Genomic DNA, 25,231 nt, shown 5'->3' with positions numbered 1-25,231 from the left:
ATCCCTTCACCATTTTCTAATGAGGTTGAATGGCAACTCTTTTTAAACATTCTCAGATGTGTCCAATAAAACATGAAAGAAAACAAATGTTCCCTTTCTTGTCTTAAAATCATGAGAAATATACTTTTAAGTCTTTGAAACCTTTAAACCATTGATTGCTTAATATGAACCCACAGAATTCCACTATTGAAACTTTTACAAATTTTCAGAAAGGAATAAAAACAGAGTAGTGATTGTATTAAAATGTTCATTCATTAAATTTGTATATACAATATATGTATATAGGTCTTCGGTTATTCGGGTTTTCTCCCGCGTAAAATTGGAAGTGTCTTGGCGACGTTTCGACGAAGTCTCCTGGAAGCACGAAGCCTGAAGATGACGAAGGAGACTTCGTCGAAACGTCGCCAAGACACTTCCAATTTTACGTGGGAGAAAACCCGAATAACCAAAGACCTACATACTAACACCCGCGAAAATCTCAGAAAACATATATGTATATAGTTTAAACTTCTACAGCTGCATGTGGATTTTTTTATAGATGATTAGATTAAAGGAGAATCAAGTTTTATTCCATTAGCATCTGATTATATTATAAATTCCCAAAATGCAATTTGTTGAATAAATCCATTATTGGAATATTCCATTGTATTACATATTATGCTGGTTTAAATGCATTGCAACCTTATTTTGGGCACCTGTTCCTTGATGAATCATTCATTTAATATAGTTTTACTCTTTCAGCATATTGCCTAGAGTTGTTTTAATTAAAAATACACCCAAATTCTTCCCTCAAAGGATAGTTTCAGATTGATTCCTTTTAAATTGCTGTTTTCTGTATTATACTTGCTTTGTTGTTCACTGTACAGTGTCTTAATTTGCCAGTCTACAAATATTATAAATAAATAATTAAATATGCTTCCCTTCACACCAAAAAGCTAATGCATTATTTAAACAACAGAGAGTACAGTATGTGTTCCATGTAATGTACTTTCACACCTCCACCATTTTAAATATTGTCAGCCCTGCCCTCAGGACCACAAGTCTTATAGGCTTCAAGAAAATTACGTTCCTTCCTTTTCTCTATCAAAGAAAGCCTTTATTTGCAATGAAGTTGACATACTGAAAAAAAATATTATGTTGTATCTACGGCAGTAAAAAAAAAGAGTTTAAGCTCTTTCTTGCCTAACATGAGCTTAGTCTTGATTATGCTGTCCTGAAGCAACCATTTATAATTGAAACCATAAATGCTTCAAACTGCAGCTTAACATAATTTAGACCAATTCTCATAATTAATATTCAGTGTGAAAAATGCACCAAAAGGAAAATAAAAAGATATAGACACAATGTAGGCGAAATACCCCCTTCTCAAAAGGACCCATGGTATTTTCTATAGCCCTTTAACATATTTTTTTTCTGCGTATCTTCAGGCTGCTTAGTGACCTTCAGAATGAAGCATTGAATTGTAACTACCACTTTTACTTAACAATGGGACATGACTCACAAAGCAGTCTATGATACAGAGTTGATGTTAGAACCTGACTATTTACTTTGTACCTAACCATCTTCTTTTTAAAAAAAATCAAGAAGGACGGAGACTTTAATTGCATCCTCACTGAAGTCTCCATGGTGACGAATTTAGAAATCTGGGTGGCTTGTACCCACATTTGGTTTTCTTTTTGTTTTTGATACCCGATACTTGTTCATGCTTGGTGTTTTCAATCTTTGCTACCTTAGGGATTTGTTAACTTTTGTATTTAATGTTAGTCCTGACTCCTACCTGTTCTGAAATCCAAGCCACTCCTTTAGATGTCTCTGCACCCTGAGGTGGTTGTTACCACACCCTCCATTGACTATTTCTCACCGAGATGGCAAAATAGTCTGGTTCACCTGATGAGTGTGTGTGTGTGTGTGTGTGTGTGTGTGTGTGTGTGTGTGTGTGTGAGAGAGAGAGAGAGAGAGAGAGAGAGAGAGAGAGAGAGAGAGAGAGAGAGAGAGAGAGAGAGAGAGAGAGAGAGAGAGAGAGAGAGAGAGAGACTGACTTAAAAGTCAGTTTAGCTTAGTTCTTTCTTTTAGCAATACAATTTTCTAAATATTTTAGTTCCAGTTATTTGGCTGTTGCTTGGAGATATATCTTATGGTTTGATTATGATTGAATGTAAAGGTTTTTTCCTTAGCCAAATTGTCTTTTATAAATTACAACCTTTGCTTGGAACACCACCTTGTGCCTAGCCTCTTATCTTGCTCAAATGTTGGTATTAATTACATATGTAGGACATATGTCTTGAATATCAGTAACAACAAAAAGTTAGATTGGTTTTTCAAAGAGAGAAAAGGGAGTTTTAAACCCAAGAAGGAGTAGATTATAGGCTGTGGTGTGTCCCAAATAAAAGTGTGGCAAACGTGTAGGATGTTCAGTTCTGTATGTTGTCATGCCAACAGTTTTTATAAAGGCAAAATTACCTGTCTCATTATCAAGAAATGCTATGAGTAAACACCCTACTCTGACTTCATCTTTTTTTAAGTGGGTGGTATTTTCAACTTCTTAACCTGTAATGTTTGACATAATTGATGTAATTTCAAAATAATCATCAGAACATAAAAGCATAAGAATCCTCCTGGATCGAACCATGGATCCATCTAATTCAGCATTCTGGATTAGAAAGTGTCTTAACTGGATGGATTTGAAAAGTTCATAAGTCTAGACCATGATTGTCAAACTCAAGGCCCATGGGCCGGAGCCGTCCCACAGGGTATTTAGATCTGGCCTACAGGGCCACCCTGAAAACAGCAAAGGACCAGCCACAGTGCCTCTGCCAGTGAAAATGGAGCTTGGGAGTGCCACCTGCGGCCCTCCCAGGGTCTGTTTTCGATCTCCTGAGCTCCATTTTTGCTGGCAGAGGGCTGCAGGAGGTTGTCATGACATGAGTGACATTGAGCAGGCCATGCCCACCCTGGCCAAGTCCATCCAGCCCCCCCCCCCCCCCCCCAAGGTCAAACACAATTCGGATGTGGCCCTCTATGAAATAAAGTTTGACATCCCTGGTCTAAACTGTTAGAAAATAGTCTCTTTCCATTGTTGCTTCCAAGCAATCAGTAGTTAAGGCAGGTGGTTTATGATTAAAGAAGTATAAACAGCCATTAATTTTAGTAGCCATTGATAGCTTTATGGTCCATGGAGTCTCCTTTGAGAACCAAAGTTCTAAAAATTATCTCTCAAATTGTTAGATCAAAGTAATTTTAATCCTTTTAACCACATTCTTTCACATTAATCTATTTGTGTAATATAACCAAAATACTTACTCATTTTATCATGCACTTTTCTTCTTTATTTTTTAAATGTATTCAAAAAATTAATCCAAAATAATAAAAAAGTTAACAGAAACAAAACAAAACTAGCAAGATTATTTTTTTTAAAGCGAATTAAAAAGGACAAAGCAAAGTAATACAAAAAACATGTACTATTCACCCTAGTTGAACACGGACAAATCTGTTGCAACAATAATAGTTTCCTCTCTTCCAAAACAGGCCCAAAATTTATAAGCTTCTACATCTATTTGCAATCCAATTTACCTGTCATACATTACATATATGAAATAAAAAATAGTTAACAGATTAAACAACAGCAAACTTAAAATTCAATGACCTCTGTTAATAGTGTTATTGTAATTTACTCAAAGTCTACAACAGTTTCTTATTTACCAGTCCATCCTTCATCAATTCCATTATCTCAGTATTGCTTGTATTTATATTCCTTTCAATCTTTGCTGACTGATCTATACTTTTCAAAAGCAATAGATCAGATTCCAATCCATCAAATTGGAAATCAAGTCCAATTTTTATTTCCTGCTTTTGGATATCGTCGAGAGTTTACACAACCATTGTTATATTTTCAAATAAAACCTGTAAGCTGGAGAAGATTCCTTTTTCAAATGCTTCCCAGAAAATTTCTTCTCCTTTCAGTGAGGTGGTAATTTTGAATGGTCACTAAATGCCGAGGACTTCTGTATTACCTTAGTTCCCCATTAACAATAATGTGTGTCTTTCAGGATTTTAATCAGAAAAGTCCACTTCAAATTATCAGATGCAACTTTAATGGGCAGTTAATGGGTAGTCAACTTTTAAAGGTGCTTTTATCATGGTGTATAATAAGATTCCTTACCAAACATCTAGAGAACTGCACTATGGACAATTATCATTCAAATACATGGACATGTCCTTTGAAAAATGTGTTCATTTCAGCTAATTTAAATCAGGATAATAGAATAATCATATTGTAGAGTGGTTTGCTATCTGCATTGGCAGACCAACTGGTCTGTTTCCAGATCCAATTCAAAGTGCAGTTTACACTTTGTAAAGCCCTCAATGGGACATCTGAAAGAATGATTATTTAGACATTTTAGAAATTATTTGTGGCTTGTGTTGTAGATTTAGGCAGAGGGTTGTCCACCAAGCTTGCTGCTTGGCTCCCGGAAATGTCCAGGAGCCAAGCATCAAACTCGGAGGACAAACCTCTGCCTAAAAAAAGAGGGATTATTTCCTTAGTCATTTACCTGAGGCACTTTTTCATGGTCTTCTCATATGCAAGGTTTTCCACAATGGTCATTCTGCGGACTATACCCTCCATGAAGGCTTACCTGTTACTTACTATAGTTTGGTATTTTTGGTGCCATATGAAGCCTATTTTATTTTTCCACGTAAAAAAGCAAAGTTGTTACTTAAGAATTTTAGTCTTTTGCTACAAGTTGTTTATTTGCTTTTTTTTTGCTTTATTTATTTGTGCTATTCTCCAGTGCTTCGTTTAATATAATTTTACATTGTTTTTCTATTGATAGAAAACTTCCTAACATTTATTGTAAACTTCTTTTCTGTAACTTAGCGCCATTATTCCATGCCTTGCCTTCGGAAATAAAGAATAAGGCTTGGCATTCTGGTATGTAACTTTTCAGGTGCTTAGATAATGTTACCATGTTTCTTGCCTTTTCTCAAGATTAAACACTCTTAGTTCACACAGTCTTTCCCTATAGGAGAGTTGAATCTGCTAATGCTCATTATCTTTTGGATCTACTTCAATTTGTCTGAACCCTCCTTGAAATGTAGTGATATAAACAGATGGGTGGAGTCTGATCAGTGCAGGCCAGGATCAATGTTCCCTCTAATTTTTTTTCCGCCTGTGGGGAAAAGTATAGTGTTCGGGCAGCACATTTTCATGCCTGAGCACCTGAATTTTTTTTAGCCATAATTGCCATCAGAGCAGATGTTGGGAGGGAACCAATTCCCATTGGTCCTCTGGGGCTTCGTCAGTTCCTGAGAAAATGGGATTTGCTGGTTGTAGCCTGCGTTTCTCAATTTTCTTGTTTCCCATTTTCTTTCCTTTCCCTCCCCCTCCCCTCCCTTCCTTCCTGGGGGTCTGAGGGAGAGGGAGGGGACCCTTTTCCTCCTTGCCCCCCTCCCAACATCTGCTCTGATGGCAATTATGGCTAAAAAAAATTCAGGTGCTCAGGCATGAAAATGTGCTGCCCGAACACTATACTTTTCCGCACACACGGAAAAAAAATTAGAGGGAACATTGATGGGAATTCTCCCTTCTGCAGCGTCATCGGTCTCCGGGCAGAGTCTTCCTTGATTTCACCAATCAGAAATCAGAGTTCAGAAGGGAGGGAAGGGGGATATTTTCAGTCACATTTAAAGACATTAAAAAAACACTGCGCTGCACTTTGAAACTTGTGCGCGGTGTTTCTTTGTTACCTGCGCGGCCGCTCACGCGCGCAGCTTAGAGGGAATGCTGGCCAGGATGTGTATATTGTTGCCATGGTAAAAATATCAGGATTTTAATTATATAGCCCAAAATTGTGCTTATCTTTTCTGTAGTCACGTTATCCTGCTGACTGTCATTCAGCTTGTGATCAGCTAGAAATTGTCCTCATATATACCACTACCAAGAAAAATATGCCCCATTGTATACTAGTATTTTTATTCATTTCCCCAAATTGAAGTGACTCTTCTTTGAAGAAATATTTCTTAGGTATATGTTACTACATATACTTGAGACACTGGGAACAGAAAGGTTTTGAAGAATCTTCAGATCACTGGTGAAGATTGCAGCCTAGAACATTAACATTTTATGCAAAATAGAAAAGCTTGTGAACTCTGCCAAGGAGGAGATGAAGAGATTACAAATTGATATCCTAGGGATAAATGAGATATGTTGGGAAAGATCTGGTAACTTGATACAATAATTGAAGGAATAATTTACTTTAGAATTGGTATTATATTAGAGGTCCAGTAATGATCCTGGGAAAATTCAAGGATAAATAATAATTTTATACCCAAATATTATAATAGTATAACTATCAAGATATCTTATCTGTATTAACATCCATATTTATGACTTTACAGCACATAAGAGAGCATGCCTCAGTTGGTAAAATGATGTGAAGTAATCATCTTAATAGACCATTTCAGTGGGAAAGATAATTATGAAGATGTGATAAATTAATATGGCCCATGTATTAGATGTAAACCTGGTAATACCTTGGTACAATTAGTGAAGAAGAGCAATATATAGTTATCAATACTGGTATAATGAACAGCTAAGACTTTATATACTTGAAAATCATCTGCAAATGCACAAAAACATAAAAGATTTAAGGTGAAAAAACTTCTAGGAACAGATAAAGATTCTAATAATGGCTGAAATATGATTGAAAATCAACAAAAATAAATGAAAATAGTAGATTGATATGAATAAATTATTATAATGGATTTTATTACTAAAATATAGGTATTAACAAAACTAACAAATATGATGCAAAGGAAAACTGGGAAATGATTAATAACACACACACAGAAAGATTCTCAGATAAAAAGAAATAAAGAAGAAATGGATGACAAATGCAATTTTAGCGCTAACAGAAGAATGCCATAAAAGTAAAAACCTAAATAAGGAAAAATACAAATAAATGGATCAAAAGAGCAGGAAAGGAATTCAACCACAAGTTATGAGGGCACTAAAGCAACTGAGTTATAACTGGCTGTCACACTTAAAACTGTCACACTATTCCTGTGGTCATGTGACTTTGATTCAGAAACTTGGCAACTTTTGTGCATTAATGTTGGTTACAGTATCTCATTTCCGACATTCCATTTGTGACATTCCCAGCTGACATCACCCAAGCAATTTGTGGTTGTAAATTGAGGACTACCTGTATGATTGAATAATGCATATGCTGTATTATGAATGCCATTTATAAATAATAAATTATGCAGCTGCATTAATAATAACCCAGTCATGACTGAAATGATTAGTGGAGATAGTTTACCCTATTTACAAATGTTACTCAAATTATGTCAACCGAATAAATTTTGTGGGATATATAGACAATTTAAAATAAATAAAATAAAATGTAGTAGTTATGTCAATGTAAATACTTGGGTTGTGTGATATGGGATCATATCATGAAAATAAGGAATAGAATTGAATGTGCAAGAGTAGCTTTTTTAAAAAAAATAAGCTTCTTTGTTTTTAGTAGTTAAATCTGAAACTTACATCTTTTGTATAAAGAAGATGCACAGACAATGACTCAAATTACAACAGAAAAATAGAAGTCAATCTCTCTCTCCCTCCCCCTTCTCCCATACTTGAGTCCAAAATGACACTGCAGTAATTCAAAATGGAAGGGAGTGGATGCTGTTTTGCAACATTTTAGAATCCAAAGTGTCTGTTTTGCTCTGAAGGATTTATTTGAGACACATAGTTGCTGTCATAAATACATTTTATACTTGGATCATTTAAAAATGATATTAAATGTGCCATATATGTAATAACTCTTACAGAAAAAACAAATTACACCATTAACATAGTTATTTATAACAAATTTATTTATAAATAAAACAGAAAGCAAGTTTTGATCATATGGATGCTAACAAGATGTTAGAGTTAAGATAAGGAATACAGTTTCCAATACAGGTAGTTTTTGACTTATAACAGTTCGTTTAGTGACTGTTTAAAGTTACAATGGCACTGAAAAAGTGATTTATGACTGTTTTTCAGAGTTACAACCTTTGTAGCAACCTTTGATCACATGATCAGAATTCAACCTCTTAACAGTTGGTTCAAATTTATAACGATTGCAGAGTCCCAAGGTTCATGTAATCCCCTTTTGTGACTTCTGACAAGCAAAGTCAATGGGGAAGCCAGATTCATTTAACAACTGCAGCGATTCACATAACAACTGTGGCAAGAAAGGTCATAAAATGGGACAAAACTCACGTAACAAATGTCTCCCTTAAAAATAGAAATGTTGGGCTCAATTTTGTAAGTCAAGGTCTATCTTTTCTAGAGGCAATGTATAATTTGTAATAAAGAGGAACACATACAATTAAATATGACTTCTTAATTGTTCTTGGTTTGGGATAACTTTTTCCCTTAGTTCTGATATTCACATTGTTTGTTTACCAAGTTATTACCTGAATATTTATTCTAATGGTGTGTTTGGTTGATTATAAAATAGAATTTGTTTTCTTTATGTGTTTCATACTATAAAATTGTTATTTTAATTTTTGGCTATGATTTTCTTAAAATTTGCACCTCAATGTGTATTTTTATTTACCTTCTTGGATAGTTCTGTTTTTTATTTATAGTACTTTACATTTTTTCTATATTCATTTGTCTTATGGTTAATATTTATATTAATCTATATAATTTTGCTTTTAATATGAAGTTGAGATAACGAATTATATGCCATACAGATGGCTTTAATTGGAACAGTTTGTAAGCATTGTGAATAATAAATGGATCATACACAATCTACTTTGGAAGACCTTTTTTTTAGATAGTGCTCTTCAGGGACTGCAGAGATTTATAAAAAGTTCATAATTGTTTTCAAGTATTTCTAAATTCTATGTAAAATCAATAAAGATGTATAGCCAGTCCTTTCTCCCCAAATTCATACATTTTACTGGTGCTTTTACCCCTTCCTTTCCCTGGTCTTGTTATGAGGGTTGAAGGAGACTTGCTCTCACTGAATGCAAATACTCATTTTATCTGGTCTGGAACTTGATAAAATGTAGTAGGTTATATTGTATTTTGGGGAAATACAAATATAAATATTAATATTTCTGTTCAAAATTTCCTCAGGAAAATGTAGGAGAAAGTGTGATATGGGGAGGTTTGACTCACCCTATGTTCTGTTTAAGTTTAGCTTTAAATGTTCATTAAAATGTCTTCTGATTTATTGAGATTTTAGTAAGAATTACTGAAAACTGAGTTAGACCGTGCTTACACCTATATTCATTGTCCTATTTTACAACTGTCATTTTGACTGCCTTTTTATTTATACCCAAGCAGTTGAAGAATACTGAATATGCTTCAGCATTTTGTCGTAGCAATTTTAATACTTGTCTTCTATCAACCAGTAATTTTTGGAAATTAAGTTGCAACAATTACTATCATCATTTTCATTCTGTGGTTGAATTTATAAAGCAGAATATATGTATATTTCTATTTTTCTCTCCTAACTTTCATAGGGAACTTTTCCACATGGAATTGACATTGTGACTACAGCTGATTATTTTGCTGTTGGTAACAGAGCTAATTGTTTTCTCAATATAAGGTAAAAATACTATAAATTTAAAGCAAAGAGGCAACATGACACTACTGTTTTTTAAATTTATTTTCATACTTCTATCTGTAATTATATTAATAATACTGGGAGAAGATCAGCATGGTTCTACAATATTCTTTGTTGAATGAACTATGATATGCTGGCATTTTTATTTTTCTTAGAACAATCTAATTACGAGAAATTTCAGAGCTCACAGAATTTGATTTAGAACAAAGACTAGGAAGCAGGATTTGATGGTAGTGAGATGATAAGGTTATCTATGGAATGGAATGGAATAGAATAGAATAGATCTGGAAGAGACCTTAGTGGTCTTCTAGTCCAGACCCCTGCTGAAACAGGAGAACCTATGCCATTTCAGATAAGTGACTGTCTAGTCTTTTCTTAAAAACCTGCAATGATGGAGTGCCCACAATTTCTGAAGGCAAACTGTTCCACTGGTTAATTGTCCTCACTGTTAAGAAGTTTCTCCTTAATTTCAGGTTGCTTTTCTCTTTAGTTTTCAACCATTGTTTCTTGTCCTTCCCTCTGGTTAACATAGAAATTTGTGATAACCAAAGCCTGAGGATCCATTTAGTCTTAAGACACCAAAATGTCCTTTAAAACTCACTTCTCAAAGCAACACTTTGTTTTGGCAGTATTAATAAAAGAAGTGTTTATTTGTGTGCATGTACCTTACATACGTCATGTGGAAACCCTTGGAATATCTGTCTGCATTTCTAAGGAGATGTAGCGCTTGGAGAGCTGTAGTTTATATGGCACTTCACTGTAGTTTATATGGCACTTCACAGAACAGCCTTCCACATAGTTCTGTCCTTAACATCCTTAAGGTATTCAGACAGAAGTCAGATCTGCCTATAAGATTCATTATGAGTATCTATCCTTATCTAGCTTTCCTCACTTTTTATATTGGGTTAAGATAGCATGCAGCTCTTAGTTTTAACTGTTTCCACAGTTTAATTTTTTTGGGAGAAAATACAATAATATTTCTGACTTAGGGAAGACATTCAAAACTCTAATATAATGTAGCCATACTCTTACCAATCCAGTCAGCCCAAAACCAAAATGTATCCTGATCATCAGTTTGAATTCTCAAACCTGTGAAACAAAATCCAAGTAGCCACTGGTTCATGTGAGTGAACTAATGGGAAGGTGAAAGGTACTGGTCAAAGATTTAAAAGCATCTGTTTGGTGGGAAGGCCCATGTCCAAGAAAGAAGGCGTCCAGGAAATAAAATCTCTCTGTTCTGTCTAGGTGACACAATTCTTCATAAATTTAGTCTGACCTCCTGGCTTTGTGGAACAGTATATGAACTCCTACTTTAGGGAGAAAGTATCTTCATATATTGAAAAGTTGAAGTGTGCTTTCTTATTTCTGTTACTACATAGGTTCTAAGTTACAATATTTCTGATCCTTTAATCTGTAAGGATTAACACGTCTCCATGGTACTCCACCCTTCTTTCCTATACCTTCTTCCTACACATAGCCAGTTTCTCAACTCTTCTTTCCATGGCTCAAGAATAACAAGGCGATGCCAGTAGGGTGGAGACAGTTCTTTTTTTTTAAAACAGCTAGTTAAGAATGATGATAATTATGGGTCTTTTATTATCTGAAAGACTTTCCATCCTCTGAGAAAGGTGATGGTCAAAGATTTGATGGTAACCCTCACGATTCTTATGGAATATTGACTTACAGGCTTGCCTTTCTGAAGAAATGACGAATTATTTTAGAATTGCTTTTTAAAACTGCATTCAGTTTTAGTCGCCATGATGTAGAAAAGATGTGGAGACTCTAGAAAGAGTGCAGAGAAGAGCAACAAAGATGTTTAGGGGACTGGAGACTAAAACATATGAAGAACAGTTGCAGGAACTGGGTATGTCTAGTTTAATGAAAAGAAGGACTAGGGGAGACATGATAGCAGGGTTCCAATATCTCAGGGGTTGCCACAAAGAAGAGGGAGTCAAACTATTTTCCAAGGCACCTGAGGGTAGAACAAGAAGCAATGGATGGAAACTAATCAAGGAGAGAAGCAACTTAGAACTGAGGAGAAATTTCCTGACAGTTAGAACAATTAATCAGTGGAACAGCTTGCCTCCAGAAGTTGTGAATGCCCCAACACTGGAAGTCTTTAAGAACATGCTGGATAGCCATTTGTCTGAAACGGAATAGGGTTTCCTGCCTCGGCAGGGGGTTGGACTAGAAGGTCCCTTCCAACTCTGCTATTGTATTGTATTGTAAATTATGCACATGAAAGGATCTATCTTAGTGGTAAGGGTTTTTTTAATTTTTATTGAGGAATGTCTTGGCTTTATTATTATTTTTTACTCTGTTCTCTCCCAGTCCTTCTCAATTCAGTCCTTTGAAGGGAATAGAGAAATTTGGGACCTTTGCATTCTGATATTCCAAAGTTTTAACGATTTTAGAAGCAAGTCTGTTTTAACTGCTGCAATTCTAATGAATAACAATAAAGAAAAGATATTGTAATAATTTATAACCTCACAATTATGCATTTTAAACTGGATTTGAATGCTCATAATAATTGCTCCTAAATATTTAATACTTCCTAGACAGTGTTTCATACCTTAACATCCTACAACTTGAAACTCTGCAAGTTCTTGAAGCTGTGTCGGGGATTTTGTTAATAGCAGAGAAATTATCCAACTTTGTTTTTAAACCTGCTACTGCATGGCATTTAGCTAATTAATTTGCAATTGAGATACATCTCTGCGTTTTCAGAAAATATGAATTTGTAATCTGCAGTACGTGATTACAAAATGTTCTTTTTTCTATTATTTTGAAAATTATTGTTATAATCTATAGTAGAATTCAACAAAATTGTTTAGAGAGGACACTCTTGTGAAAAATATGGCTGTCTAATCTCTCTATTTGACCAGTAGATATAATCGATTTAATTAGAGGTGAATTTGTGTTTTACTGTGTCTTATTGTGATAGCAGTATATTCTCTCGTGAATGACACGTTCTCCTTAAATATTGGAAGTTGCAAGTAGATGACTATTACCTTCCAGATCGATGCTTGTGAGTTTCCAGAGTTCAGTGTATGAAGCAAATGAAGCATCATATGGACTTTTTTTTTTATTCTAGTGAAAAAATATAGAAAAAACGATTTCTTTTAAAATTAATGATATAGAAATCTTTGACAGAACTATTAGGAAAACAATTTCTTTTCTGTAGATAGGAATATGGCCCCAACTTTACATGGAACAAATTTTGAGTTGTATTTTTTATGTATTTCTTCAATCTCCTCAGTGTATATGTTGCTAGCTTTCCTGAGTATACACAGCCAATGATCGATCATCTGATTAGCATGAAGATCAACCACTGGGATAGGTATGTTTACTAGTGCTAGTTTGTAATAATCTGATCATAAAAAACAACCCTTTTCTAAAATGTGTTAGTGATGTATTTGTTTTATTTTTCTTTGATCTGGAAATTTACTTTTCTACAAATTGCTAAGACCAGTTCACTCATTTCTGAAGATTATGATGACATTCAAATCAATTTTGGTAATGAAATGGATTAATGCCAATATTTTCCTTTTTGAGATTGAATTAATAATGGTGAGCCCTTAGCTGATATGCTCACTATTATTTCATTTTTATTTTAGTTTCTATGCATCCTTATTGATTCCTGGGGGGTGCTTGGACTAATCTCTGCAGTCTTCTTGGAAGGCATTTTGGAAATAGTTTGCCATTGCCTCCTTCTTAGGGTCAACGAAGAGTCACTGGCCCAAATCACCCAGCTGGCTTTGGGCCTCAGACAGGGCTAGAATTCAGTCTTCTAATAGCCAGCCTTGTGCTTAACCACTAAGCAAATGCAGTCAGCTAACTAGAGAAGGAGAAATAGAAAGGACGACACAAAGTGAACACTAGCTTACTCTCTGATAAATGAGTGACAACAGTATTATGAAAGTACATATAGAGTCAACATTTCAAATGTGCTCACCACTCCAAAAATGAACTCCTGGTTCATTCTGCTTTTTTTCCCCTGGAACACAGTGAATTGGACATTCTGAGGGTTTTTTGGGTTTCTGAAATAAGTATGCCAGAAAAGAAAGCAAGTAGCAATGTTACAGACCATAGCTTCTATGAAAAAAGTAGTGGATCTCTATTTTAGCAGTTTCAGCTTCATTGATAAGAAACTTTGGAAGCCAACAGTAGTATTTAATGAGTTTTTTCTAACTAACATTCTGTTTCCACATTTGTATTTTTATGTACTTGTACATGAGTGAGTGGCATAGAAATTGCAAAATAAATTACATATATATTGGTTCTCCTCTTTCTTCCTAAATTGTAGTGTTATTCGGGAGCTTTCAGCCAAAGCTCTGCATAATCTCACTCCATGGGCTCCTGAATATATAACCAGGGAAGGTGAGTACAATCACTCTTGCATTCAAAAGGGCCTAATGAGTGTAATAAGAAATCAACACTTAGTATTATATTGCACGCTTACAAACTATATAAGCACCTTAATCAAAATACTTACTTAGCTATATACTGTGTGTGTGTGTGTGTGTTATTGATAAAATTTATAAATATGTAAAGCCATAGTTTTACACATAATATTTTTGTATGCTTTATTCCAACTAATATTAGAAAGATGGTTATACTGTAAATGCTGAAAATTGTTCCAAGGTCCACAAAGATAATTTTAAAAACTGCTAATATTGTACCCCCCCTTTTATAAATTTGGGATGGGGTAACATCTGAAACACAGTGAACAGTTCTTATCATTGACCTTAAAAGACAATAACATAGCAGAGACATGATGCAGAAAATAATAACTAAAATGAATATAAGGAATGAAGCAAAGACTATGGTACTTGGTATTTGGAGGTGCGAGGGGAGGTTTGCTTAAAATAAAGATGGCTAGAGAAGTTTGAATTACCCCTTTCCATTTAGCCTATTGGAATTTGGAGTCATCAATTGAAGCTTACTGCAATAACAAGGAATATTGTGGAATATGATTCCACCAGATATGATGATAGTTAACAACTTAGATGGGTTTAAAAGCAGTCTGACGGAATTCAGGCAATCAAATAATATTAGTCTTGATGTCCCTGTATTGGTGGGAGATAGCTCTTGGCATCTTGTCCATTGTTGCAAGTTTCCTAAATGCACAAAATGCTACATTAGAACCTTTCCTAATCCAGAAGGCTTATCTTACATTCTTATGTCTACAGAGATTCTTAGTCATCCAGGTCATGGTTGTCCCAAACGGGCTTTTTCCAAAAGGTAACTCGACTTTTGTTTTCCTTGAAGATGCATCACTTCTCATCCAAGAAGCTTCTTCAGTTCTGACTGAATGGTGGACTGAAGAAGCTTCTCTAATGAGAAGTGAAGCATCTTCAAGGAAAACCAAAGTCCAATTGCCTTTTGAAGAAGGTACCTTTGGAACTTACATTCTTACGTTCGTAGTCTCTGAGGCTTCTTTGCCCTTTTGAAAACCCCATTAGTCTTCTATTTTCTAATCTACCATAAGAAAATATGTTCTCTCTAGAAAATACTCTGTATAGAAGAGATTGTTGTGTAATAATTTAACTTACCATTTTTTGTATTATGTGTCTTACAGTTTTACCAAAGCTGCTGCCTTTAGCAGTTGGTATAGATCTCCATACTCGTCATGGAGCAATTCTAGCATGTGCTGAGATCACCCATGCATTGAGTCGTCTAGCAGAAGAAAAGAAGAGGTAACAAGAACAATACTGTTTATTTAGATGCCCTTTTTTCCTTAACCCATTTCACCATATAAAATGATAGTTGCATAAAGTAAGAGTTTTTTAAGTATCATATAGTAATTCATATTTTCCTAGCTCCTATATAAATAAATTTTAAACCAACAACTCAACCGTAACTCATTCTGATTGTTTGATTACTGTTTATTACTTCCTATTATCAGGAATTTATTTTACTGTTAGTATCATCCATCAGATTTTGTAGTTTACCTTTGGAGATCAGAAAAGGGGTCACTAAAATTGTGATATAAGGTAAAGGTAAAGGTTCCTCTCACACATATGTGCTAGTCGTTCCCGACTCTATGGGGCTCATCTCTGTTTCAAAGCTGATGAACCAGCGCTATCCAAAGACGTCTCCATGGTGATGTGGCCAGCATGATTAAACGCTGAAGGCACACAGAACGCTGTTACTTTCCCACCAAAGGTGGTTCCTATTTTTCTACTTGCATTTTTTACGTGCTTTCGAACTGCTAGGTTGGCAGAAGCTGGGACAAGTAACGGGAGCTCACTCAGTTACGTGACAACCTTTCTGATCAACAAGCTCAGTGTCTTAGCCACTGAGCCACTGCGTCCCTTAAAAAATTGTCATGTAACACTATTTAAATTATCTTATTATTTTCCCCCTATTAGGTGCAATATAATATTTCATGAGTGCACTTGGTTTTTTAAAATTATTTTGAATTATTATTTCTCATATCCTGTTATTAAATGTGATCTTTTATCTAAGAGTTTACGTTCATCAGATACAAAAAAAGTATTATTAATTTGAAGTACCAGTATATGCTTAGTGTACTTTGACAGTGAGTATATACCAGCATAGTTCAATTCTTTTTCTTTACTTCTGACTTCACTTCTCATAGTGAAAAACCATGGAGATTTCTTCTTATCAGTTATTATAAAGGAATCAAGGCTTAGATATTCCAATAAATTGATAGATATAAGCTGCAAATCGTTATCTGCATTTTCCTCTACTTTATAGTAGTTACTAGAGAACATTTAATCACTTGTGAATTTTTTTGGGGGTATTATTTAAAACTTAAAGGATTAGAATTATGGATTGCTTTAGTATAAAACCTATTTTTTTTACCTAGGTAAGGCTAGGTGGATAGTTTTTTGCATTGAAAGGAATATGAGGATAGATGGAAGAAATTCATATTTCAGAATAGAAAGAGATTTTGAAAGAGGCAGCAACTCGCTTGAAATCATGCTTCATTTAGTTTAATCTGTTGGCCTTCCATTCTTCTTTGGGTATTGAATGAAGATGCCCCCACCCCTATTCCACTGAGAAATATGGTGGGTTATTTGCATTATATAGAGTGTAAAATTATTAGAGAACTAGTTTTGTACAGTGACTAAGGACTCTGGGCTACATTCAAGGAAACTATGAATTCAAGTCCCACTTTGGGAATTGAAGCCAACCATGGCCATTTAACTCTGTGTCAGCCCTAGGGAGAAATCAAAAGAAAATCACTTACAAAAAGCTTGCCAAGAAAACTTTGGGGACTACAATACTCCAGTCACTGGGAATGAAGATTGATTTCCCAAAATATATAGCAAAAAAAATAAAAATCCTTGGCTTTATGTTCTCATTATTTATCCACATTTGTCACTGCAAAGATGTTGTATTCAGATTTTCAAAATCTACCTATGTAATTTTTTGGGGTGTAGGTAGGAGGTTGCCTGCCTGCCTGCCTGTCTGTCTAGCTGTCTGTCTCTCTCTCTCCCCCCCCACCTCTCTCTTTGTATTTGTATTTGAGTGTGAACACTTGTCTTATATATAAGTATTAGAAAGGTATCAAACATGAAACTATCAAGCAATAATGTTAGAATAAATTAACAGAAAAAATGGCCATTGTCATAGCAATTAAAATTAAAAATACTGGAGAAGAAAATCTAACGTCTTATGGTAAAAAAGGATATTGATAATACAGGTAATCCTTGACTTATAACAGTTGGTTTAGTGACTCTTCAAAGTTACAGCATTGAAAAATGTGATTCATGATTGTTTTTCACAGTTACAACTTTTGCAGTATCCCCATGATCAAGTGATCAAAATTCAAATGCTTGGCAACTAGTTCACAGCACTAGTTGTTGTGTCCAAGGTCATGTGATCACCTTTTGCGACTTTCTGACAAGCAAAGTCAATGGAGAAGGCAGATTCACTTAGCAACTGGGTTATTAACTTATCAACTGCAGTGAACACTTAACTATGGCAAGATAGGTCATAAAATGGGGCATAATTCACTTAAGAAATGTCTCACTTAACAACCAAAATTTTGTGCTAAATTGTTGTGATAAATCGAGGACTACCTGTATTAATAGCCACAGAAATTTCACAATGTTTACATTTAATTAAGAATCAAATAGCAACTTAGAGAAGGGAAATGTTATGACTATTTAATGTCAAATAATACTGTATTGATTTAAAACACTTTTAAATCTTGTAGACATATTTCATTTTATTTGGATGAAAAAACTTTGGAAGGACTTAAGCAGATTCATCTGGAGGTTAGTATATATTATATCCACTGAAAAGCTATTTTGGTAGATGTATCTTTTAAATAGAAAAAAAAGAATATTTCTGTTTATTTCAATAATAAAAGCAATGTCTAAAGCAATGGACTTAATTGGAAGCCATGCTACATTTACTATAATATCATTATTAAACTGATAATTTGTCTCTTTTCTTTTGCCATGGCCCAGAGAAAGAGAAATGATTCTTGGGTGTTATTATTAAATCATTCAGGAATACATTTTTTTACCCTCTTCTCCAAATCAACACATAAACCACAGTTTGAAAAATACTGGGGGGAGGATGGAATGAAAATTCTTAATGTAAAATCTATTCATTCTTTTACAGCTTCGTCATCGTCAGTTGTATAGGTAAGATAATTAGTGTCAAATAGACTGTTGCATTTTTTAGAATGAACTCTTGAGGAATAAATAAACACGTTTCTGAAATGTGTAATCCCTTTTGTGTAAGAATGCATAGGTTTTATGTTTAAATTCCTACTTTTATGTTGATTCTGCATGAATATGTTAGAGAAGATTTGTTTTTAATCAGGAATGGAGCAGGCTCATCTTAGAAGTCCATCTATGTTGCATACCTATTCTGTGAAATATGTGGAAAAGTGTTATAAGGATATGCATAGACTTTACAGTGTGAACTGTTTAAAAAGTAGACAACTATCAGGTCAAGACATTTTGTCACCCTAGACAAGAAAAAAAAACATATAATCAACACTATCAGCATTCACTGAAACACATAACATTGATTCATGAAATTACCAAGATGTTTTAGATAGTTGGGAAATTAAACTGATGTTCTCAATCTGCAACATGTTGGCACAGTTTTCTTCTAGTACTTGCTCAAGCAAGAGAACATTCTTCCTTTTACCTACTATTACCCAGCACAGAATATAGATTGTATAAGTGTACAATGTACATGCTGAATTCTGCTTGCTGTGTTTTTTTCTCCATCTAATCTAGGTTGCTGCTGCTTATGTCTTATTTGCTAGTTTGTTACTACTACTAAGAAATTATTCTGTATGGAAGCCTGCTTTCCTGGGCAGCAACACATTACTTGGTGTGCAAAATACAGAACATGTCTCCCTTAAAAGGGATGCATGAAGTTGCCTCCAAATATATACGGCTTGTATTCAGGATAAAGAGAAAAGAAATGTTTGGCAGAATTGCAAAAGTAGCAAGTAGAGTCTGTTACAGTTTTTCAGGGTGGATTTGATTTAAATCAAGTCAATTTAAATCATGATTTAAATCACTAGTAAAAAGGCTGGATTTAAATCAACTCTATTTAAATCATAATTTTTAATCAGTAACTGTCATCTCTGTCCCACAGTAGCTCCTCCTCTGACCCGTTGTTGACTCACCGACAGTCCCAATATTACAGAATATACAGCCTCATGCTACATAACTAAGCTCCATTTCATGCTGAATAAATATCTTTAGATAATTTTTTACTCCAAAAGCATTTTATTAAAATATATGTGATAAAAATAAAAAAATCTGATTTAATTTTTTTTAAAAAATCATTGATTTTTATCCACCCTGCAATTTTTCAACGTTATTGGGCTAGCTTTGGATGAAATTTACTAGCTTGCCCAGCTTGAGGTTATGGTTGTCCCAAATCTTTCTTCTTTTTCTGAGAGCAATAACTATTTTAAATATGAATTATATGTAGCACAAAAGTTATTAGCTGTTCCATATTTATATAGCTCATTTAAATTTGTGTTACAGTTTTGCAGAATTTGTTGGTTCATAAGGTAACTGATATTGAGTCCTTTAACAATAATAATGTGCTCTTCAAAATAATGTGACTCCAGAATTATTGACTTGTAGGTATTTACACATTTTCAAGATATAAATGTATACATTTATACATTTGAATAATATATAAAAGAATAGTCTTTTCATCATTTTATAACAGGCAGCTTCTTTGCATTTATGGTAATAGAACAGCACTGCTAAACAAGTTAAACCAGTTTAATGGACTATAATAAAGGTAGAATGCCATGAAGATTCCCATCTGAGAAGCATTTTCTTGGAATTTTAATACAATAACATTAAACATGTGTCAGAAGTTAACAGCAATCAAATTTTTGTGGCTGCATTTACTGATTTCTGGAATGAGAATTTCTGTTTCAGAAATAAGAAATGCTTTCCCAGAGGAGCAAATAATTACATTAGCCTGTGCTTGATTTCTGTTTACTATGTTAATAAGTGACTCTGGCAAAAGCAATATATCATTTTTAAAAAGCATTAACCTTGGAAAGTGTAGAGCACAAGACAATTACATGATTTGTGAGATAAACTGAAGTAATATTTAATAAAATCCAGCAATAGTGAACTTGATTGACTAGTTGAGTTAATGTAAATGTATGCATTGAGTTCAATAAAATCCTGCTGCCAATGCAGAATAGTGTATTTCAGGCTATATTCCGTTTCTGCAAGGTAAAATAGTCAGGTGTCATACAGCTTCTAAATTGGGAACTCCACAAAGTTCCAGTCCCATATAGTTTATCCTGAATTCTAATATGCTGCCAATTATAATAGCTTTGAAATAGCTGTGATAGGAAAAGAAGTGAAGAGGAATGTTGCATTTAGTAACTGGGAATTTTTGCCCTTTAATGTAAAGTGAGAACATCACAGTTTAGTCACTAAAATCATAATAGTGTGGAGGCCAAAGAGTAAGGTCTATACAAAACACCTTGAAATTGAAATTATTCAGATTTAAAATAGTCCTAGCTTGGTTCACAATGCTTCTCAAATGATGAAACCACCTTGCATTTATTTGAATGGTTTGCCCTTGAAATGAGGTATTTGAAGTCTGAAATGAGCCATGGCTTCAAGCTTGACTTCAGAGTGATATGAATTCAGAATATTTTGTATAGCCTTGTGACAGAGATATTCTTATTCTATGTGCTGTACAGCGTGATTTTGCCTCAATGTTTACATGAACTGCTGTGTAATGATCATGTTTAAGGTTGAATTAATTAGCTACTGACTGTTTTATTATTTGGAAAACAGTAACAAAGTCATCTTTTATATATATATTACCAAAACTGATAAACAGATCATAATTTCTATTAAATACTATTATATTTATGTAAAGAGCTTTCCATCTGAAATCTGAAAATGGGGATGAGCATTCCCACTGCAAACACAATTAAATTCTATTTCAAAGCAACTGCATTGCAGTAAAGTATTGCTTTTCCTTTTAAAATCAGATGCAACGTATAAAGACCCAGTACACAGATGTGTATTGAGTCTGACACGCTGCACCTATAGTTTTCTATTTAATTGCAATATTTGTCCCACTTTGTTGAAGAACAAATTTGGATATTTGTTTTTTTCCCCATGAGAGACCCAGTACACAGATGTGTATTGAGTCTGACACGCTGCACCTATAGTTTTCTATTTAATTGCAATATTTGTCCCACTTTGTTGAAGAACAAATTTGGATATTTGTTTTTTTCCCCATGAGAGAACAGAGGTAGTTTTACAAATTGCATTTCAGATCTCCAAACTTGGTTACACCATTTTCAGAGTCCAGAATAGCTACCAAATTGAATGAAGGCTGTTAGTGCACTCCTTAGATATAAGGTCATGAGATATAAAGATTTTAAAGAGTAACTTTCTTGTTTCTATTAGTGCAATACTAGTTTGTTTCATTTTTTTATCTATTACAAAAATTACAACCTCCACATAATCTTTCTATGTTCTATTTTCCCTTAATATTTACTGTCTTGTTGAATTTAACAATGCAAAAGAAGCCCTCTGGATCAGAATAAAGGTCTATCTATGCGAGGATTATGTTTCTTGTATTAATCAATCACATTTCTGTAAAAGCTTCCAGTGATATCTGCCAGAAACCTTATTCTTTGTACCAGACAGCCAGGGCCGGATTTAGATGAAAAGAGGCCCTAGGCTATTCCACTTATGAGGCCGTTTCACCTCCCATTTTTAAGTTTGTAAATTACATGAGAGACAATAAAATACATCATTACTGTGATATATCAATATATATCAATATATATCAATATATATAGCTGGTCTCCCGACGGAGGGCAGCTCGGCTCTGCGGCAAAGGTAGCGAGGCCAGCCGCCTCCCCTGCTGCGCTCAGCTGCCCGGCTCGGCCCTCTTGCCCTCACCTGCCTGGCCGCTGGTGGGCTCTGTGTCGACGGGGCGGCTACTGGGAGCGGCCACGCCTCTCGCCCGACTGCCGGTGCCGGGAACGTGGGCGGGCTCCCCAACTGCCGCGGCGCTGGAACGATCTTAACCAATACATTTTTATGTTTGTTTATTAGTCATATGCGTAGAATTTCTCCTTATTTTCGGTTCAGTGTTTTAGTGTTCACTGTTTTTAGAATAGTGTAATTTTAATTTTGCTAACAATTTGAATGTAGGCCCCTCTTGATCTTGAGGCCCTAGGCTGAAGCCTAGTTAGCCTATAGGAAAATCCAGCCCTGTCTGAGACAGCTTTCAACCCCTTGTATAGTCTGAAATGGTGTAAGGTTTCCTGCCTAAGCAGGAAGTTGGGACTAGAAGTCCTCCAAATCTTCTATTTTATTCTATTCTATTCTAATTCAGGAGTAAAATGTGTATGATATGGCCAGAGCCTTAACATGGCATCCTTCTCTTCATCCCTGTCATAGGTATTTTCAAATGTGATATGATTCTCTGGCAGTTTAAATGGATCACTGCTGATGAGAAAAAGCATGAAGCTGAAACATGATACTATGTATATAAATTGAATGTATATTAGTAAGAGGAAAAAGAGGATGCAAATGCAATAAAAACCTTTTGGCATATTGCATGGTTTGTAGTTATTGAAATACAGTACTGTACTTAAAAATTTGGGTAGTTCACATAGGAACAAGAGATAATGAAATAATATTTTAAAATTGAAAATTGAATTTGTTAAGGAAGTAAAAGATGCTTATCAAAAATAATACAATAGCAGTCTTATGGGATCAACTTAATACCACAGATTTCATCTAATGCTTTCCATAGACTAGCCCAAGAGAGTTGCCAGAAAGCTGACTTTAAAAGGACTTTTTATAAATATGCAATGAAATGATGGTACAATTGAATTTGGCTGTTGGATAAGTCTAAAGCCACATTTGCATATCACATAACTTTTTGGAATGCAAATTTTAGCGTAATAAATTATGGCTTGCAGAACTATTTCCATTCTATGCAGCAGGGTTAGCTTCTCCTCTTTCTGCTATTCACATACAAACTTAGTTTGGGATACATCTGAATTAAGATCTGGGTTTGAAAACTCCTACATCCGACATATTTGTAAGCTCTTAACCACAGATTGCAGTTAATAGGAAGCAACAGTGAAGCTTCAAATTCTGATTTGTTTTACTACTCATGCAAAAAAAGGAGTAAAGTTACCAAAGAAATATTTGGGGGTATTTGCCGTGTATGCATAGCTTTCTTATTAAGTTTTGATGTATTGAATCTTGACAAAACAGGCAGATTTAGATTCATGTATCAATTTTCATTTTTCTGTCATGTCAGTGCAAAATGCTGGCAGTGATGTTGTTTCTTAAATTGGTATTTTTTTTCTCTTTTCCAGAGGTTTAGGTGGAGAACTAATGAGGCCAGCTGGTATGTTACTTGACATAGAACTATTTACAATTATAATTTGGAAATAAATATTACATTTTAAGATTATATAATATAAACTTGGCTAGTCTTCTGATTCACTGAATATTTTGCCAACCTTTCTTTGATTTCAATAGCTTTTTCTTAAAGTAGACCTCAGCCATTCTCCCTAATCTAAAATTCTTGTACCAAAATATATTTTTCTTGACTCATGATTCAGAAAATGTAGAATAAAACATGATCAAATCCCAGATTTCTTTTTTCATATTCCTTTCCATAGCAGAAAATAACATAGTTGCAATAACCAATTTTCTTGCCAGTTTGATGTCGAAATCAGTTACTTCCCCCGAACACTGTTTTAAGGGGCAAGTTCAGGAATATATGGTGGGATTCCAATTAAAAAGGAACTCTATGTACGCAGGAACTCTTCCCTGCCATCAGTGAATAATTCTTGGTATGAATGGAAAATAGTATTCCTCCCCAACTAATGCCTTGGAGATCTGCTGGCCTACAATTCTATAGTCAAATTTGCCATTGTGCTGCCTTTGGGGTGATTTAAACAGCATATTTGAGGTCATCAAATTGATGTTGAAGGTGGTGGATCAGAATTTCAATGAGAAAACAATTTCCTATTGCCCGGCCTCTGAAGCAGTATTTTTTTCCTGTTATATCTCCCTCTGCTGATAAATTTGCCATACAATGCTATTTACTGTGTAGTAATAACGGTATGACTTCATGAACCCTCACCCCGTGTAAAAAGGTTTGTGAATGCCATTTAATTCAGTGAATGGAGCTTTGATTGTTTTCCCCCCTCCCCCTTCTTGTTTTCTAGTCTGCACTTTGATTGAAAAGTTGTCACTTTCAAAAATGCCTTTTAGAAAAGATCCCATAATTGGTAGGTGATGTTTGTCATGTTGTAGAGTTACCATGTCTGTTTGCTGATGATTATAATTTTAGCAAATAAATAGTATTATTCACTTAGCAAGAATTATAATCATGTAAATTGCTTTATTTTCTACTGTCACAAGATGTAGTTCAGAGTGGTTCAATATATTTATCTTTTTGCCCCTTCTGTCAGCTTGATGCTGTGGCCATGTTTGCTATATTCAGCTTCATTCATCACAGGAATGTCAGAATGTCAGTAGGTGGAAGTCGAGTTAGAGATGTTATAGAATGATGGCAATTCCAGAAAAATATGGAATAGCAGTTGCTTTTTTATGTCCCTTATGCCTGCTATTGTAGTGTGGTTTTTATATGGATATTTTATTTGTGGAATGTCTTTTAAAAATACAGCGGCAAAAAGAAATTGAAACAAATTTCAGTTGGAATTTGAACCTGTAAGGATTTATAAAAAGATGTTGATGGGCTAAAAAACAATGCAACCAATATACTACCAAGGTATGTTTTTCTTTATCTTCAGGTGATTGGCAGTGGCTGATAAATGATAGTTTACAAAGCCTTCATCTTATTTCAAGCAATTCAAGACAGCAAATAAAAGTACAGTAATTTTATTTTTAATTTTATTTATGAGGGACACAGTGGTTCAATGGCTAAGACACTCAGCTTGTCGATCAGAAGCAGGTCAGCAGTTCGAATCCCTAGTGCCGCATAACCGAGTGGGCTCCCGTTACTTGTCCCAGTTTCTGCCAACCTAGCAATTCAAAAGAATGTAAAAATGCAAGTAGAAAAATAGGAACCACCTTTGGTGGAAAGGTAACAGCATT

The 25,231-nt window shown here is 34.6% G+C and overlaps 1 protein-coding gene across 2 annotated transcripts in view; it reads left to right on the top strand.

The window, feature by feature from the left end:
• The window catches only part of TBCD (tubulin folding cofactor D), a 159,330-nt gene that overhangs the window by 97,210 nt on the left and 36,889 nt on the right, over nt 1-25,231 (top strand). For both annotated transcript variants that reach the window (XM_087709819.1, XM_087709818.1), the window contains 9 exons: nt 9,526-9,611; nt 12,889-12,969; nt 13,936-14,009; nt 15,211-15,328; nt 17,821-17,881; nt 18,234-18,256; nt 23,479-23,510; nt 24,340-24,402; nt 24,928-25,004. In XM_087709819.1, coding sequence (XP_087565945.1) covers nt 9,526-9,611; nt 12,889-12,969; nt 13,936-14,009; nt 15,211-15,328; nt 17,821-17,881; nt 18,234-18,256; nt 23,479-23,510; nt 24,340-24,402; nt 24,928-25,004 — 615 coding nt within the window. The remainder of the gene's footprint in view (nt 1-9,525; nt 9,612-12,888; nt 12,970-13,935; nt 14,010-15,210; nt 15,329-17,820; nt 17,882-18,233; nt 18,257-23,478; nt 23,511-24,339; nt 24,403-24,927; nt 25,005-25,231) is intronic.

The sequence above is a fragment of the Thamnophis sirtalis genome, unplaced genomic scaffold (genome assembly GCF_051295495.1).
Source record: "Thamnophis sirtalis isolate CommonGarterSnake01/CBP01778 unplaced genomic scaffold, rThaSir2_p1.2 scaffold_3, whole genome shotgun sequence".
Taxonomy (NCBI): domain Eukaryota; kingdom Metazoa; phylum Chordata; class Lepidosauria; order Squamata; family Natricidae; genus Thamnophis; species Thamnophis sirtalis.
The sequence above is the reverse complement of the archived record's forward strand: the minus strand, read 5'-3'. Positions and strand labels throughout refer to the sequence as shown.